General features: G+C 47.7%; 1 protein-coding gene across 1 annotated transcript; it reads left to right on the top strand.

Annotated features, from left to right (window-relative positions):
• Positions 1-479: 479 nt before the first annotated feature.
• On the top strand, positions 480-4,031 carry POLD4 (DNA polymerase delta 4, accessory subunit). Its single transcript, XM_056852244.1, has 4 exons — positions 480-601; positions 2,083-2,190; positions 2,345-2,456; positions 3,869-4,031. Exons 1-4 carry the CDS (start codon positions 508-510, stop codon positions 3,891-3,893), a joined length of 339 nt encoding a protein of 112 aa, XP_056708222.1. The 5' UTR covers positions 480-507; the 3' UTR covers positions 3,894-4,031.
• The last annotated feature ends 12,953 nt before the right edge of the window (positions 4,032-16,984 follow it).

Genomic DNA, 16,984 nt, shown 5'->3' with positions numbered 1-16,984 from the left:
AGCCGTGTCGGCGCCAGCACGGAGCTGCGGAAGATGGAAAGCCATCCTGGAGCAGGGCCTCTGAGCATGCACACCTTGCCTTTCCCTCCCCTCTTAGTAAACCGAGGCTCTCTCAAATGTTTAGGAGGCAGACGTTTCAGATCCGCAGAGGTCGCCTCTAGGTAGGCTTGTGTTCAGCTAGCCTTATTTTCAGAGATGAGCCAGATCTGGTTATCATTTTGAGATTGGGTGGAACTAGGATTGCCAGGTCCGTCTTCACCACCTACAGGTGAGGAAGGCGGCGGGGGGGGGGGACTTCAATGCCATTGAGCCGTTGCCAAAGCGGCCATTTTCTCCAGGTGAACTGATCTCTGTCTGCTGGAGATCAGTCATAATAGCAGGAGATCTCCAGCTAGTCCCGGGAGGTTGGCAGACCAAGATGGAACAGGACCTAAAGCCACAAGCTCAGACTAGCTCTGCTTTTTCTCAGCCTCCCATTTGGAGAAGCCTGCTGATGTTCCTGGAGCCATGGGCAGAAAGCGTCTCATCACAGACTCTTTCCAAGTGGTGAAGAAGAAGAAAAGAGATAGTAAGGAAGTAAAGACTCAGAGCCCTCCCTGTGGTGAGTATTGGCAAGGCTGGATGAAGTGTCCTTATTAAGCACTGTCTATGCATTGTGCAGGGGGCTGGACTAGATGACCCTGGTGGTCCCTTCCAACTCTATGATTCTATGATTGCCTGCTGCTCGTAATTGCTATTTACATATCTATGATCAGTAGTCAATTTTTAAAGTCCAAGCTGTTAGTACAACATAGGCCAGTTACCAAAGGAGTGGCTCCCCATTTGAGAAATGCAGGTTCTTGGGAGCAGTTCCCCATGGGACAGTCCTACATATATGACATGTAAGAGTCCTGTGGTACTACTTCTGTCTTCTGCTGCTAGCTTTCTTTTCAGATCTGCACTTAGTGCAGGAGGAACACCGAATGAGATTACCTATATTTGACAAGGAAGGTGAAATGTGTTTGTTTCTAGCATGGATAAACAGTTACAGCCATTTACCCATGCCAGAAACAACAGTGTAATTATTCGTTTTGATAGGGGTTACATGGCAGTGCTCCTTTGCAGAAGACAGCTACCACCACTTCCTACATCCCCCAGTTCTGTTCAGCCCACTGTCCCAGCTTCCTGGTGCTCTGGAGAGAATTGCTGAGCAGCAAGATACTTACCATGTGACTTGTACAGTAGTAATGTGGCAGGTGGGTCCTGCTTGTTCTAGGGGTTCCATGCACAGCAGTAAGAGAAGAAAAGGGGGGGGGCAATACCATATACTAACATCCTAGGAAATTTGCGCCACCGTGGTGACTGAGCACCAAATCACCTGCTCCCTTCCTCATTTTATAACATGCAAATATTAATGACTTGCCTGATAGTATAGTTGTGAAAATGAGTGATTGAGGTCTTGCGTAATGTAAAGTGATATAGTAATAACATTCCAGGAGTTAGAAGAATCCTAATATCTTTTCTGCGTTCGTTATGTCGAAGAGTACCAACAGTTCTTTTCTACCTAATAATTCCCACCGCCTTAGTCTAGTTATGACCTACAGAAGTTAATCATTAACAAGGGCATACATTATTTATACAGCAAGTAACAGGAGTATTTGGTCAGTATATGAGATCAAGGAGGGAAGGCAGCATGGTATAACCGGATCTCATCAGATCTCGGAAGCTAAGCAGGGTCAGTCCTGCTTAGTATTTGGATGTGAATCCACCAAGGAATACCAGGGCTGCTATGCAGAGGAAGGCACTGGAAAACCACCTCTGTTAGTCTCTTGCCTTGAAAACCCCATAGGGTGACCATAAACTTGCTGCAACTTGATGGCACTTTACACACACACACACACACACACACACACACACACACACACAAGATCAAAGTGTGTGTGTGTGGAGGGGAGGAGATGGATACAAAAAAAACCATGACTGTGGTTGAGTTGAAGAGAGCAGGTCAGAGGAGTGCTAGCAGGACTGGATAAGGCATGCTGTGAACTCCTGGAAGGGAGTGAAGGGAAACCAGAGGCTTTTCTGATCCATTTGTTTTATCAGATGCAGGGACAGTCCAGGTCGAAGCCTTCCTGCAAGATGCTGTGCACCCAGACCAGGCAGAGGTGTTGAAGCAGTTTGATCTCAGCTGGGAATTTGGGCCCTGCACTGGTAAGAGCTCCCAGACAAGACATGTGAAAAAGAAAAGGAGAGGGGGCATAGTCTGCCTGGACCGCCTCAACTTCAGCAGCTGCTGGCCTTGCAAGAAGGCTTCTTGGGAGAGGCACTCCTTCTGACATACCACTGTGCTTTCTTTTGCTGACAGGAATCACCCGCTTGCAGCGTTGGGAGCGAGCGGAGTTACTGGGGCTCAACCCTCCCACCACCGTGCAAGAGCTGCTGCTGAAGTACAAGGGGAATCCCACCATTATGCACAGGTTTGTACAGCTCTGCTTCCAACTCCCTCAGCCCCAGGGTGGATACCAGGTTCTGTACAGGAATCTGCTTGGAAGAGGAGGCTGGGTTATCAGTGGAAGGCCTTAGCCAATGGGAGAGAGGCAGCATGACTGCTTGGCTAAGGGCTGGGCAGTTTTTGTAACCATTGCATCAATGAGCAGGACACCCCAGGGGGTTAGATTCAAGGTGAACTGGAGGAAATGCAGCAAGGACGTGGGAGAGGAGGAAAGAAGAATCCATAATTCTTATAGATGAGTGGGGTCCTCCCTGAAGGGACACGGGCAATCTTGTCCCCCCCTTTTTTTCCCCCATGGAGCTTGTTCCAGGAGCTGCATAGTAAAATCACATGCGGGTTCATCATGGTAGAAAATCCCAGTGGCTATGATTGTATCATTATGATTTATTTATTAAATGCATTGCTTCTCAACTGGGATCCGAAGCAGCTTAGTGTTCACCCCTTCTCCATTCTATCCTCAGAACCACCACCCTGTGTGGTGGGATAGGCTAAAAGCAAGTGACTGGCCCAAGGTCAGTAAGCTTTTATGGCAGAGTGGGGAATTCAAACCAGGTGATCCTAGTCTAGCACTCCCAACTACAGCACACTGGGTGCATGCACCGTGACACTTAAAAAGCTCATTGCAGGCAAGATCATGCACGTTGGAGGACTGCCCCACCCCAGCTGTATCACTTCCTCATTCTACTCTATTCTGAATTTCCAGTCAGTACATTCACTACAGCCCCATGTAGAGCGTATCTGAGCCTTGAAGCTTTGCAGTTTCCTTTATTAGTCTTGTATTATAATCCAACTGCATGTGTTATTGTCCTTATCTTCCTTTAGAAAGTTCAGAATTGCTAACGGATTATTCCAGTACTCTTCCTTTGAGGCACTGGTCAGATCTATGAGTTTCATCATTGCTATATAGACCAAACTGTCTGGCTTCCCTTCTTTCCAGTTCACAGCATGCCTTATCCAGTCCTGCATCTGACTGCCGGAGTGGAGCCAGCATCGGGATATCAGTGGCTACAAAGTCTCTTAGAACATTAGATGGGAGGGAATAAGTAACCTTTATTCTATTTTTTCTAGGGCCCTTTTTTGCTCCTCTTAATTTTTTTAATTAATTTTAATTTTTTTCTTGTCTCCTCCTTCCTGCTGGCCAAGAGCTCACTGGCCTTGAAAGTTGAGAGCCATGGGATGCTACGCCTCCAGACGTATCATGTGTTTAAGTGGACCGTAAAATTGTGTCTGCTGGGGTGCCGCCATTGTGGCGCTGGAGGGAGCCCAGTCCAGTCCAGCTGTTTGGCAGTAGAGAGCAGTTTGGAGTAGAGAGGGCAACTAAGATGCCAGATTTGGAATCCTTACAGAATAACCATGTTCTGAATGCCTCCCTTGCAGCTTGTGGCATGAATATTCACTCTGAGACGAACAACTGGCAATACCTCAAGCCGAGAAGGAGTCCCTGCTGCTTTGATGTGGCTGCCAATTGAATAATTCCTTCATTCCTATAATACAAGTTGTCCATAGTATGAGGAAAGGCCCTGGGAAGATGCTGAGGAGTTCACAAAGGCCTACCCCAGCTGGCTTCTGGAGAGAGAATGCTGACTCCAAGCTGCCGGTAGCCAGTCTGGACCTTTCCCGGGAAATTTCTGTCGTCACATGGATACAAAAATAAAAGCTTGTTAAGAGAGAGAGAGCATGGAGGTAGTCTGTGCCAAATAAAGGTAGTGATTGATTTGTGCCAACTTGCTGGGTTTAACGAAGAGCAGCATGAATAGATCTTGAAGCTAGGCTTGAAGTGGTGTAGCGTATTCCAAAGAATGCTTCAGTAAAGAAATATGAGAAGGACTGGCAGGTTCAAGTACCACTAGGCTTAGTTTTATCATATATATTATCAGACAGTTGTTAAGAAAGAAAACCATCCCTTTCTCTAGCAAACTGGGAGTCTAGTTAGTAACAGCCCCTGACTTGTTTCTCAGCTTTGGGGCACATAACTTTAGGACATTGTCCATAAACCTTTAAGGTGATTTGGGATTTATTTAAAGTAATACTAAATGCTGAAAATGCTGCTCCCCTCCCCCTTCAAGAAAAACCAAGGCTATGCCTGAGATTCATTACAGCAATTTTAACATCCCCCTTGTGTCATATTTATTCCACTGGACTACCAAACCCTGTGCCATTTTATTGCAAAAGGTCAGTGTTGAAGAGATGACTGTATGTTGCAGGTGACCCTGGGAGATTTAAATTGAAACCGGGACTTTAGTATATTGCAGGGCCTCCAGGCTCAAATGGGTTGGATGGCCAAACAGCCACTTTGCAAGATACTCAGTGACTAATCAATAGCTTTTTTCCCCAGCAAAAAAAATTCAACCACAGTATGTGACCTTATCATGCTTTGTCTGCCAAAACCCCTCAAGTCATACCTCAAGTCCCAACCTCCCTGCTAAGCCCTTTCCCCCATGAAACTGCTTACTTCCCAAAATTATGTAATTCCAGAATAGCCAATTTCTTCATGCCCCAATCTTTGCAATCTACACAGCCATATGAAGGTACCTTGGAGAGTAAATACTACAAACTAGTATTTTTATAAAAAAAACCTTTATAAAAGGGAATAGGGTTATGATTTTACTGTCAGGAAAATATCAGGCAGTTTTATGGTATATATTCCAATTAAATTGTTTTTTTATTGTTTGTAATCCACCTTGAATCTCAGCAAGAAGGGCAGACATTACATAAGAACATAAGAAAAGCCCTGCTGGATCAGACCAAGGCCCATCAAGTCCAGCAGTCTGTTCACACAGTGGCCAACCAGGTGCCTCTAGGAAGCCCCCAAACAAGACAACTGCAGCAGCACCATCCTGCCTGTGTTCCACAGCACCTAAGATAATAGGCATGCTCCTCTGATCCTGGTGAGAATAGGTATGCATCATGACTAGTATCCATTTTAACTAGTAGCCATGAATACCCCTTTCCTCCATGAACATGTCCACTCCCCTCTTAAAGCCTTCCACGTTGGCAGCCATCACATTTTGGGACAGGGAGTTCCACAATTTAACTATGCGTTGTGTGAAAAAATACTTTTATCTGTTTTGAATCTCTCACCCTCCAGCGTTTTAGTATTATGGGAGAGGGAGAAAAACGTCTCCCTGTCCACTCTCTCCAAACCATGCATAATTTTATAGACCTCTATCAAGAGGGGAGCCTCAGCCGCTGCCTTTCCAAGCTAAACAGCCCTAAGCGTTTTAACCGCTCCTCATAAGGCAGTTTCTCTAGTCCCCTTTTCATTTGGGTTGCTCTTTTCTGCACCTTCTTAAGCTCTGTAATATCCTTTTTTAGGTGTGACCAGAACTATACACAGTATTCCAAGTGTGGTCTCACCATAGATTTGTACAAGGGCAGTATGATATCAGCAGTTTTATTCTCAATTCCTCATCTAATTATGGCCAGCACATACAGCACAGATCCCATCAGTGTGTATGTGAAGTTGGGATTTTTTGCCCCAATATGCATCACTTTACACTTGCTCACATTGAATCTCATTTGCCATTTTAATGCCCATTCTTCCAGTTTGTAGAGATCCTTTTGGAGCTCTTCACAGTCCGATTTTGTTTTAACCACCCTAAATAATTTGGTGTCATCTGCAAACTTGGCTACTTCGCTGTTCAACCCCAACTCCAGGTCATTGATGAACAGGTTGAAAAGCACCGGCCCCAACACAGATCCCTGAGGGACCCCACTGCTCACATCCCTCCATTGGGAGAACTGACCATTGATTCCTACTCTGTTTCCTATTTTTCAGCCAGCTCTCAATCCATAAGAGGACTTGTCCTCTTATCCCATGACTAAGACGTTTGCTTAGCAGTCTTAGCAGACATCAAATGAAACAAATAAAAGTAAAACAATAAAATAAACCCACCTGCCTATTAAAGTAATCATCAACGATGATTTTAGTCAATACAATCTGATAGCCTAAGATGGCACTCATTAAAGGCTTTCATCCAAATCACATCTGAATTTCAACCCAGAGGGACCTCTATACACTAGGGATATTACTCCCCCCCCCCGTTTCCTATCTTCACATCACTTGACAACCTTGGAAAGAACACACTCTGAACAGCACTAAGTGTGAAGGGAAAGTCTTTTGCATGTAAAGCCAAATCCTACAACATGCAATAGTAGCAGTACAGGCTGTTACCTCATTGACTGTGCCTATAAATGGATAGCAGACAAATGTCAACAACCATTCTTTTTGCTGGCATGTATTGTCTGCTGCTTAATTAATTATAAATCTAGCCAAGGGCAGTATGATATCAGCAGTTTCCTTCTCAATTCCTCGTCTAATTATGGCCAGCATGGAATTTGCCTTTTTTACAGCAGCCGCACACTGGGTTGACACCTTCATTGAGCTATCCACTACCACCCCAAGATCCTTTTCCTGGTCTGTCGCTCCCAGCACAGAGGAAGTGATAGGACTTCCTCTGGTCCCCTGTATGTTATAGGGGTGTATACATGAAACACTCCACGAAGAACAAACAACATTAGGGCTATATACTAGGGCTGTTCCTAGAAAACTAAGAATTACATAGATTTGAATAGTCATAAATTAGCTAGCAAATCAAAGTCTGGCATATTGCTATACTATGCTCTATTATTGAGCAACAAAGCCCACTGAAGATTAGGAATAGATGGTTTCCTGAAGCAATACCTATACTGATCAGGTATTTAGAAGTCCCACATATGAACAGTTAGCTGCTTCTCTCAAAATCCCATTACTCTTTGAATATATAACTGCTAGCTATATATGCATCACCTCCTTCCCTATTTAAAATGGCACAGATTAAATGCTTCTTTATGCTTATTATTGAAGAAGGGCCCATAATACAAGACAGAATCATACATTGCTTCACAGCAGGAAACACAGTTGTTTATACATCTAATAAAGACACAGAAATGTTACCATACCTGAATTCCTTTTCTGGTCAGCAGCAACATTTTCTCAAGTGCGAGTCTAAGAATAGTTAATCCCTTAAAAATAGAGTTTGGGATACAGACTAGTTTAACTCCACACTGAAACATGTTCTGACATAGCGAAGAATTTGCAGTTGATGAGACACAAGAAGTCAAGATCCCGTTGTTGGCATCATACAGGGTACAGCTTTACCACGTAATTTGTACCTCTTAAAAGCATGAGAAGCGCTGGCTTGCTAAACCTTAAAGTGATGGTTGGCATAACTGAGAATGTAACTGGCAACAATTAAAGCATAATAATGACAAATCTGGGAGCCAAAAGCCACAAGTCATTATTCTGTATAATCAGTATAAAATTTGTATTTGTTTAAAACCTGCAAGAGCAGCAATACAAAATAAAAAATCTCTGTATACATTTTTTCAAAGAAAATTTGATGGCAGTGTATATAAATCAGCAGTTCAGGTAGGTATATAGCAGAAAAAAGAAGTCTACAAGGATGAATGCATTATCAGTTAACAACTGATAAAACAGAATTATAAATTCTGGAACTGCAAAATGAAAGAGAAACAAGGGAGAGCCCAAAATGTTCATTATTTCTTTTAAGTAGGAAAAATCCACCAATATCCATATGCACTTATTTTAAAAGAAAAAAATTCAGCTAAACTTCGACTACTGGGGGAAATCCCATAGGACTGGAAGCTAAAGTGCCATCAATAATTACTGTTAAGGTGGGCAACATGTGGCTCACCACACTCTGTCTTGTGGCAATTTTCCCCATTGCTGGAAGCCTTCCAAACAGCAAATGGACCAGCTGCGTCCGTTTATGGCTATTAACAATATGTATGGATATGATACTATCTTTGGCTGATGCAAAATTCTAAAAATATCAACAGCACCACCTCCATACATGAGCAAAGGGTACACAAGTGGGCAGAACCAGCTGATATCCCAACAAGGGCAGTTGTCTCATATCAGGTCTCAAGCAGGCAGGAACATCTGGATTCGCAATGGGCTTTAGTATATCTGTGCCTCCCAAGGGCATCAACAGATTATACATTCCTAGCTTGAAGGGGACAATGGGGAAAATGTAGGCTAGTCACTCCACCTTTACATGCCCCACCCATGATAATGGATAATTAATTGTGGATGTTCTTGTGCCTATATTACAATGCACAAATAAACACTACAAAAGCAGTCAGTTGATTATCTGAAAGACACCAATTCATCTATGCAGCTTTCTGAAGAGATGGTTTTCTCCATACCCATATGTGTAAGTGATGAGAGAGTATATATGTAGAGAACAAGAATGGCTGCATACACAGAGTTTCACCACACTCTTTGCACAAAAGCAACGTCCTCAAAAGATATGAAGGTGGCTTGTTCTCAGCTGGGAGTTGGGTTTGTTTAGTTTTTAGGGAGTTGGGTTTGTTTAGTTTGGAGAAGAGAAGGTTGAGGGGAGACATGATAGCCATGTTCAAATATTTGAAAGGATGTCATGATGAGGGAACTAGCTTGTTCTCTGTTGCTTCAGAGACTAGGACATGGAGTAATGGATTTAAACTAATAGAAAAGCGATTCCACCTAAATATTAGGAAGAACTTTCTGACGGTGAGGGCTGTTTGACGGTGGAATGTGCTGCCTCGGAGGGTTGCAGAGTCCCTGTCTTTGGAGGTCTTTAAGCAGAGGCTAGATGGCCATCTGTTGGGAGTGCTTTGATTGTGGGATCCTGCATGGCGGGGGGAGGGTTGGGGTCACTGGGGATGTGGGGGGAGGTAGTTGTTAATTTCCTGCATTGTGCAGGGAGTTGGACTACATGACCCTGGTGGTCCCTTCCATCTCTATGATTCTACCAAAGTCTGAATAAAAACAAGCAAGGATTATTGGATTCCCCCAGCTCCATTCCATTTCAGATTTACTCCACAGATCTTCTGTTGGAAATTCACAAACTTTAAGGAGAAGAATCCCAGGAGGAAAGAGGGAATGCATTGGTCCTTCCCTCAGACTCCCCCCACATTCCATCCTCAGTGGGCATAGAGGGGGGAAAGTTCCAGGTGCCATGGGTCCACATTTCCACAACTTAGTTATTGCAAGAAAAGTACCTCCATGGCTTTGCTAAAGTTCCCTGGTGTCTGCCAGATCCCAGGAAAAAACAATTTATTGGAAATCTTTGGATGAGCATTTTTGCCACTAAGGGATCACCAGACAAGCATAGCTAAGAATTCAGTGAGATTCCCTAAGAATACAAGAGCAGCCCTGCTGGATAAGGCCAGTAATCCATCTAGTCCAGCATCTTGTTTCACACAGTGGCCAAATAGCCACCCTGGAAGGCCAACAAAAAGGGTGTAGAGGCCAAGGGCTTCCCTTGATGTTGCTGCCTAGAATTGGTATTCAGAGATTTATTGCCTCTGAATATCAAGGTTCCTCTCTCCATTAATTTGTTTAATTCTGTTAAAGCCACCTATGCTAGTCGCCATCAATATGTCCAATGACGCTGAGTAAAGCAGTACTTTATTTTATCCATCCTGAAAATATTGCCCATCAACTTCGAGTGCCCCATGGGAGAGAAAAGGTTCTCGCTACCTACTACGAAGCACTGGGAAACAGTGTGGTAGGCTCCCTTATTTCCTTTCTATTCTAGCAGGTATCAGCTCTATAAAACTAGGAATTAGGCACGCTGGCTTCCTATTGTAGATGGACAGAAGTATATAGATAGGCTCCTGCTATTTCTATGTGGAAGCAGTAGTATGGACTGGAGCAGGAATAAGTGCTGGTGGTAAATGGCATTTCCCCCATACCCCACACTATCTTGCCACTAAATGTTGGAGGATTCTGACCATAGCAGGGAGTCTACAATACAACAGGAGGTGATGAAACCCTGATCATACCACACCCAAGGCTGATGTGTGGTCAACACTGTTTGTGCCCAGCCACAATGAACTCCAAATTCTACTCCAAGGTAATCCAAGTTCTGGGACTGGAATTATCAAGTATAGACAGTATTTTATAAAAAGTTAACTGAAGGAACACAGAGTTGGAGGCTCTAAAATTGGGGAACAGTAGCCATAAGCAATAATAAAGCCAATGTGAGGGTCTCTGTCTTTGTGTCTCTGCTTTCCATCACCTGCGGTGTTATCAGTGAACTCGTAAAAGCAGTTCACACCTTCTGGTCTCAGGCGCCAGGCCTGATGGCCCATGTATCTTCCCCCCCCCGCTGTTCTTCCTGCCAGTACTCCCTCAGGCCGGTGCGGCCTTGGAAGTGTGATAGTCGCACCAGACTTCCTGGGATCCGTCTGATGTTTTGTATTATGCCAAGCTTGTAACTTCCCATAACAATAAGTGTGAACCCCAGTGCCCCAGTGCCCTGGAGTCAATATATTCTGTAAACCCGTATAGCCCCTCACTTGCAACTTTCTACCTGTGCCTGTCTCATCTCCTGAAGGCTTCAATAAATCTATTGTTTCTGTATCAACGTCTGAGCAACTGATTTGGAGAAGCAAACTCAGAGAGGGGGATCTCTCACATTAAGTTGCAAGTCCTTGCCTCTCGGACTGCAGCTGTACCGCTTTGGACAGAATGTCAGCCGACGAGGACACCACCCCTAACCCCGATGCCCCCAAGGAACCGGATGAGCCGGAGAAGCCGGACCCGAAGGAGGAGGGTGCCAAGCCAAAGAAACCGAAGGATCGCGCCCCCGACCAAGATCGGGACGGACGTCCCCGGGGGCTTACTTATTGGCTGGACTCTCCCAAGGGCTGGTCGCTCTCGCGGACTGCGGCGAAGGATCGCCGGTTGGCCTTCCCCAGCACGGGACTCGAAGGGGACCCGGCCCGCAAAGAGGCCCTCATGGAGGAAGAACGAAAGCAGTGGCAGGAAGACCGCCGGGCTATGCAGGAGCAGATGGAGATCATGCAACGCGTAATGGGTGAGATGGCCACGACCCTAGATGCGCTGAAGTTGCAACCTCCAGCCGGTGCTCCCCCGGACGGGGCGCCGGTAGTTCCGCCCGCAACCCCTGCCCCCCCGGCCCGTCGGGACCTGAAAGTCACGTATGACGGGTCGGGAGACCAGTTGACCTTTTTTATGGTCCAAGTAGACATTTTTATGCGGGAACAAGGCCGAACCTTCGTTTCTGAGGAGTCCCGGGTGCAGTACGTGGCTTCCTTACTGCAAGGGGAGGCGGCTGCCTGGATGGTGTTGCAGTATGAACTCCGCTCGCCGGTGCTGCGAACCCTGGACGAGTTCATGGTAGCACTCCGAAACCGTTTTGAGGACCCGACTCTGGGTGAGCGGGCTAAAGCCTCCCTGATGCAACTGCGCCAAGGGACTAAGTCGGTGGCGCAGTATGCAAGTGAGTTCCAGTCACTGGCTAGCCGAATTCTGGACTGGAGTGAAGCTACCTTGGTACAATGTTTCAGGGAGGGTCTCGACCCAGACCTCCAACATTGGGCCTTCATGCAAGGGAACCCCCCGGATGTGGAAGGTTGGGTTCGCCATGCTGCTGACATCGAGAATCGCAAACAACTCCTGAACTTGTCCAAGCAACGGCTTGGGCGAGACCCCAGGCCCCGAGGTGACCGTGGCCGGGAACTCCGGCAAGGGGGTGGCGGGGGTCTCTCGGCGGCGGAACGCCGCAAGCGGTTCGAGGCCGGCGTCTGCCTGATCTGCGGGGGAAAGGGTCACTTTGCATCGCAATGCCCCTCTCGCTCAGGCCGTCCGACCCCCCCCCGCCAAACCCAGGCCGAGCCGACGAAACCGGCCGCCGACAGCCAGCCTCGCCGCAGAAGTGGACCACTGAGCCGGCGCTCCGGCGCACCCTCCGCTCTCCACGCGCGCCCCCAGGATGGGGCATCCGACTCTACGGTCCCATCGGGGTCCCGGATTACAAATACCGTCTTTGATTCGGACGGCTCCCCGGAAGCCACCACCCCGTCCCCCTCTTCCAGCGAGGAGGAAGAGTGGGAACAGCCGGCAAAAAACGCCGTCGGTCTGCTGTAGAGGGGGCTCCGCAGCAGACCGTCCCTATCGTTGTGCAAGGAGCTCCACCGATGGTAAGCGCCCAAGAGGACAATGTATTTGTGCGTGTTCATCTGTCCCTACCCAAAGGGGGTCCCCCGTTAGAGGTCCCCGCGTTGGTCGACTCGGGGTGTGCCCGCACCATGATAAATGAGGAAACTGCCAAGAAGTTGGGTGTCCGGCGCAAGCGGCTTCCGGGACCCCTCCGTTTTTCCCAAATGGACGGGAGTGACTTTAAACGGGGCCCTGTGACCCACAGAACTGCAGCCGTGATTATGTCCGTGGGGGAACATTGGGAACGGTTGTATTTCACCATCGCCCCTATTGTAACCCCTGTGGTGTTAGGGATGAACTGGTTACGGGGACACAATCCCTCCATTGATTGGGTTAAACGGGTGCTGTCCTTCCCCGAAAACCCCTGTGGATTGCATGACAAGGAACGGGTACTCAGAACTCCAGCCGCCGCACTGGTAGGGTCCCCCGCCCCAGTCTCTCCTCAATTACCCTCTGAGTACTCGCAGTTTACTGATGTTTTCGATGTTAGAGAGTGCGACGAACTGCCTCCCCACAGAGAAACGGACTGTGCCATCGAGATTGTAGGGGAAGGCAAACTGTCTAAGGGGAAGGTTTACCCCATGAGCCCTAGTGAAAAGACTGTATTGCGAGACTATCTGGATGTCAATCTGGCGAGGGGTTTCATACGCCCCTCCAAGGCTCCTTATTCAGCCCCAGCTTTCTTTGTAAAGAAAAAGACGGGAGATTTAAGACTGTGTATTGACTTTCGCAGACTGAACGCAGTCACCCAGTCTAATGCTTACCCCCTCCCTCTTATTCCTGACCTTCTAGCACAATTAAAGGAGGGCCGAATCTTCACCAAACTGGACTTGGTAGAAGCCTACCACCGCATTCGCATCAAAGAAGGAGACGAACCCAAAACGGCCTTTTCCAGTTGTTTTGGGATGTTTGAGTACCTGGTCATGCCGTTCGGACTTTCGGGGGCTCCGAGTGTCTTTATGCAATTAATTAATGAAGTTTTGCATGATTTACTGTTTCGGGGGGTGGTGGTATTTCTCGATGACATTCTTATTTACTCTGAAACCATGGAAGAACATGTGCGCCTAGTGCGAGAAGTGCTCCAGCGGCTGCGGGAGCACAAACTGTATGCTAAGGTGTCCAAGTGTGAATTCCACCAACCTTCTATTACATTTCTGGGGTATGTGATTTCCCACCAAGGGTTGGAAATGGACCCCGCCAAGGTCCAGGCGGTGCGGGACTGGGAAACCCCCACTACCCGCCGCCAACTTCAACAGTTTTTGGGGTTTGCCAACTTTTACCGGAATTTCATTCCCAACTTTGCCCAAGTTGCGCTTCCCCTCACTGCCCTGTTGCGTACCAAGGACAGGGGGGCTAGCGCCGCACTCCCCTCAGCCCGTCTGCAATGGTCTCCCCAGTGCCAGCAAGCTTTTGAACGTTTAAAGCTACTTTTTTCATCCGAACCCGTTTTGGCTCACCCGGATTGCACCAAGCCCTTCGTGGTGCAGGTGGATGCCTCGGATGTAGCCATGGGCGGGGCCCTATTGCAGAGGGATGAGGGGGGACGGTTGAGGCCATGCGCCTACTTCTCCAAGAAGTTTTCCCAGTCCGAAATCAACTGGGCCATTTGGGAGAAGGAGGCAGCAGCGGTCAAACATGCCCTTACCATATGGAGACACTTCTTGGAGGGGGCCGAGCTGCCGTTCGAAGTGTGCACAGATCACAAGAATCTTGAAGCTCTCAAGGGAGCTAGAAAACTCAATGCCAAACAAATTCGGTGGGCCCAATTTTTTGCAAAATTCCGGTTCACCCTCAAACATGTCCCTGGCAAAGAAAATGCCCTAGCTGATGCTTTGTCACGACTTCCCCAGTATCGCAACGATTTCGATCGCCCCGTCGACTCCCTGTTCACTCCCGAACAGCGAGGGGAAGTTCCTGACTTGGCCGTCACCACCCGATCCCAAGCCCGCCAACCGGAGACCCCCCCTACGCTCAAAGGTATCCCGGAAGCATTCCAACAGCGACTCCGAGACGCCTCCTTACAGGAGGAGGAGCACCATCTCCTCCCCACTGGCTTGGAACGAACCAACACTTGGTGGGTGCAAGGGGGGAAATTATATGTCCCATCTTCCCTTCGCAAAGAAGTATTGGGACTTGTACATGGGGCCAGGCTAGCGGGTCATTTTGGTTTCATAAAAACGCTTCACCTGGTTCGAAGGCAATTCTGGTGGCCCGGTATGAGATCTGATGTAGAGTTGTATGTGCGCAGCTGCCCCACCTGCGCCACAGCCAAGAAACGGATGGGAAAACCCCCGGGGCTTCTCAAACCGCTTGAGAACCCCTCCCGTCCCTGGGAAGTCATCGCCATGGATTTTATCACCGACCTACCTCCAAGTCGGGGGAAAACGGTTCTCTGGGTTATCACAGACCTTTTTTCCAAACAGGTTCATTTCGTTCCATGTGCAGGTCTTCCTTCAGCCCAGGGCTTAGCTAAACTGTTCATCACGCACGTCCTCAGGCTACACTCGATCCCGAGGAAGGTCCTCTCCGACCGGGGGGTCCAGTTTGTTGCCAAATTCTGGCGGGCTTTCCTAAAGTTAATGGGAGTGGAGGAACAGGGCCTTTCTTCCGCCTATCACCCCCAAACGGATGGTCAAACAGAACGAGTAAATGCGGTAGTAGAATGTTATTTGCGTTGCTATGTAAATTTCCACCAGGACGACTGGGTCGACCTGCTGCCATTTGCCGAATATGCGTACAACAATGCGCCTCATTCCTCTACCGGCTTTAGTCCCTTCCAAGTTATATACGGGACGGATTTTGGCCCTTTCGGTTCTGCCCCCGTCTCGCCAGAGCTCCAGTCTACCCCTGATCTTCAGGAGTGGATTCAGGTGGTTAAATCCACCTGGCCATGGTTGCTCAAAAATCTGGAAAGGGCAAAAAGCAAGTACAAGGAACAAGCAGACAAACACCGGTCTCCGGGGTGGGAACTCAAGGTGGGGGAGCAAGTCTATCTGTCCACCAAAAACCTCCGCTCTCTTCGCCCCTGCAAAAAACTGAGCGACCGTTATGTAGGACCTTTCCCCATTACCAGAGTAATCAACGAGGTTACCGTGGAACTGAGTCTCCCTAAGACTCTCAAGGGAGTTCATCCAGTCTTCCATATAAGCCTCCTCAAACCTTATGTAGCAGCTCCCCAGTTCCACCCCCCTCCCGCTCATGAGATTCCTACCGTAGTAGGAGGGGATACCCATTTGGAAATATCCAAGGTTTTAGATTCCAAATGGAAGAAAGGGAAACTGTTTTACTTTGTTCGCTGGAAAAACCTTGGCTCCGCTCATGACGAATGGGTGGCCGCACCCCACATGGCAGCTCCTCGCTTGGTCCGAGAATTCCACCTCGCTTATCCCGATAAGCCTCGTCCTCTCGGAGGGGGGCCTTAAGGGGGGCAGAATGTGAGGGTCTCTGTCTTTGTGTCTCTGCTTTCCATCACCTGCGGTGTTATCAGTGAACTCGTAAAAGCAGTTCACACCTTCTGGTCTCAGGCGCCAGGCCTGATGGCCCATGTATCTTCCCCCCCCCGCTGTTCTTCCTGCCAGTACTCCCTCAGGCCGGTGCGGCCTTGGAAGTGTGATAGTCGCACCAGACTTCCTGGGATCCGTCTGATGTTTTGTATTATGCCAAGCTTGTAACTTCCCATAACAATAAGTGTGAACCCCAGTGCCCCAGTGCCCTGGAGTCAATATATTCTGTAAACCCGTATAGCCCCTCACTTGCAACTTTCTACCTGTGCCTGTCTCATCTCCTGAAGGCTTCAATAAATCTATTGTTTCTGTATCAACGTCTGAGCAACTGATTTGGAGAAGCAAACTCAGAGAGGGGGATCTCTCACAGCCCTAACTTGATAAAACTCCCAGGTAGCCCCATTTTACAAATGTACTCCCCATGCTTTTCAGCCTTTTCATTTCAGCCCCCTGGAAGCAGACTCTCAAGATGGTGAATTCTGTGCTAGAAACAAGATTCCGTCCTGTAGAAATCCAGCAGATACACAGGAAAAAATCCCCAGCCCTATAACTACTGTTAGTATTTAAGGTGCCATGGACTCTTGTTTTATTTAGTTTTATATAAGATTTCTGACCTGGACTGAAAGATGGGGAAAACTGAGTATTTGTGCTAGAAGAGTGTATGTGGATGTACTTACATAGGTAAAGTTTGCTACCAGCATACAACACATGGAATTTGCAAGCAGGAACAGTTGACTAAACATCCCAATTCACTGAGGAACAGAGCACTAAGTCATACAAAGGAGGAAACATCCCTGGGTCACACTGAGAGAAAACGAAGTTCAGAGGCACCTAAAAGAAACCGCAAGACTCTGTCCAAATAACATCACTGCCCTCTGGTGGGAAAAACGAGGAAATGGAAACCACACCAACCTCGTTTGTAGCCTACCTCCTAACCGAGTTCCAAGGACTGAAGTGTTGTCCAGCATCCCCTCA

This window comes from Euleptes europaea, chromosome 6 (genome assembly GCF_029931775.1).
Source record: "Euleptes europaea isolate rEulEur1 chromosome 6, rEulEur1.hap1, whole genome shotgun sequence".
Classification (NCBI taxonomy): Eukaryota; Metazoa; Chordata; class Lepidosauria; order Squamata; family Sphaerodactylidae; genus Euleptes; species Euleptes europaea.
Note: the sequence above shows the minus strand (reverse complement) of the source record. Positions and strands in the feature narration are given on the sequence as shown.

What these genes read in the sequence shown, in the direction of transcription:
- POLD4 (XM_056852244.1), top strand. Translation starts at nt 508, where the DNA reads ATGGGCAGAAAGCGTCTCATCACAGACTCTTTCCAAGTGGTGAAGAAG. An exon ending in GGAATTTGGGCCCTGCACTG is followed by an intron (nt 2,191 to 2,344) that starts GTAAGAGCTCCC and finishes TTTTGCTGACAG; the next exon opens with GAATCACCCGCTTGCAGCGT. An exon ending in AATCCCACCATTATGCACAG is followed by an intron (nt 2,457 to 3,868) that starts GTTTGTACAGCT and finishes CCTCCCTTGCAG; the next exon opens with CTTGTGGCATGAATATTCAC.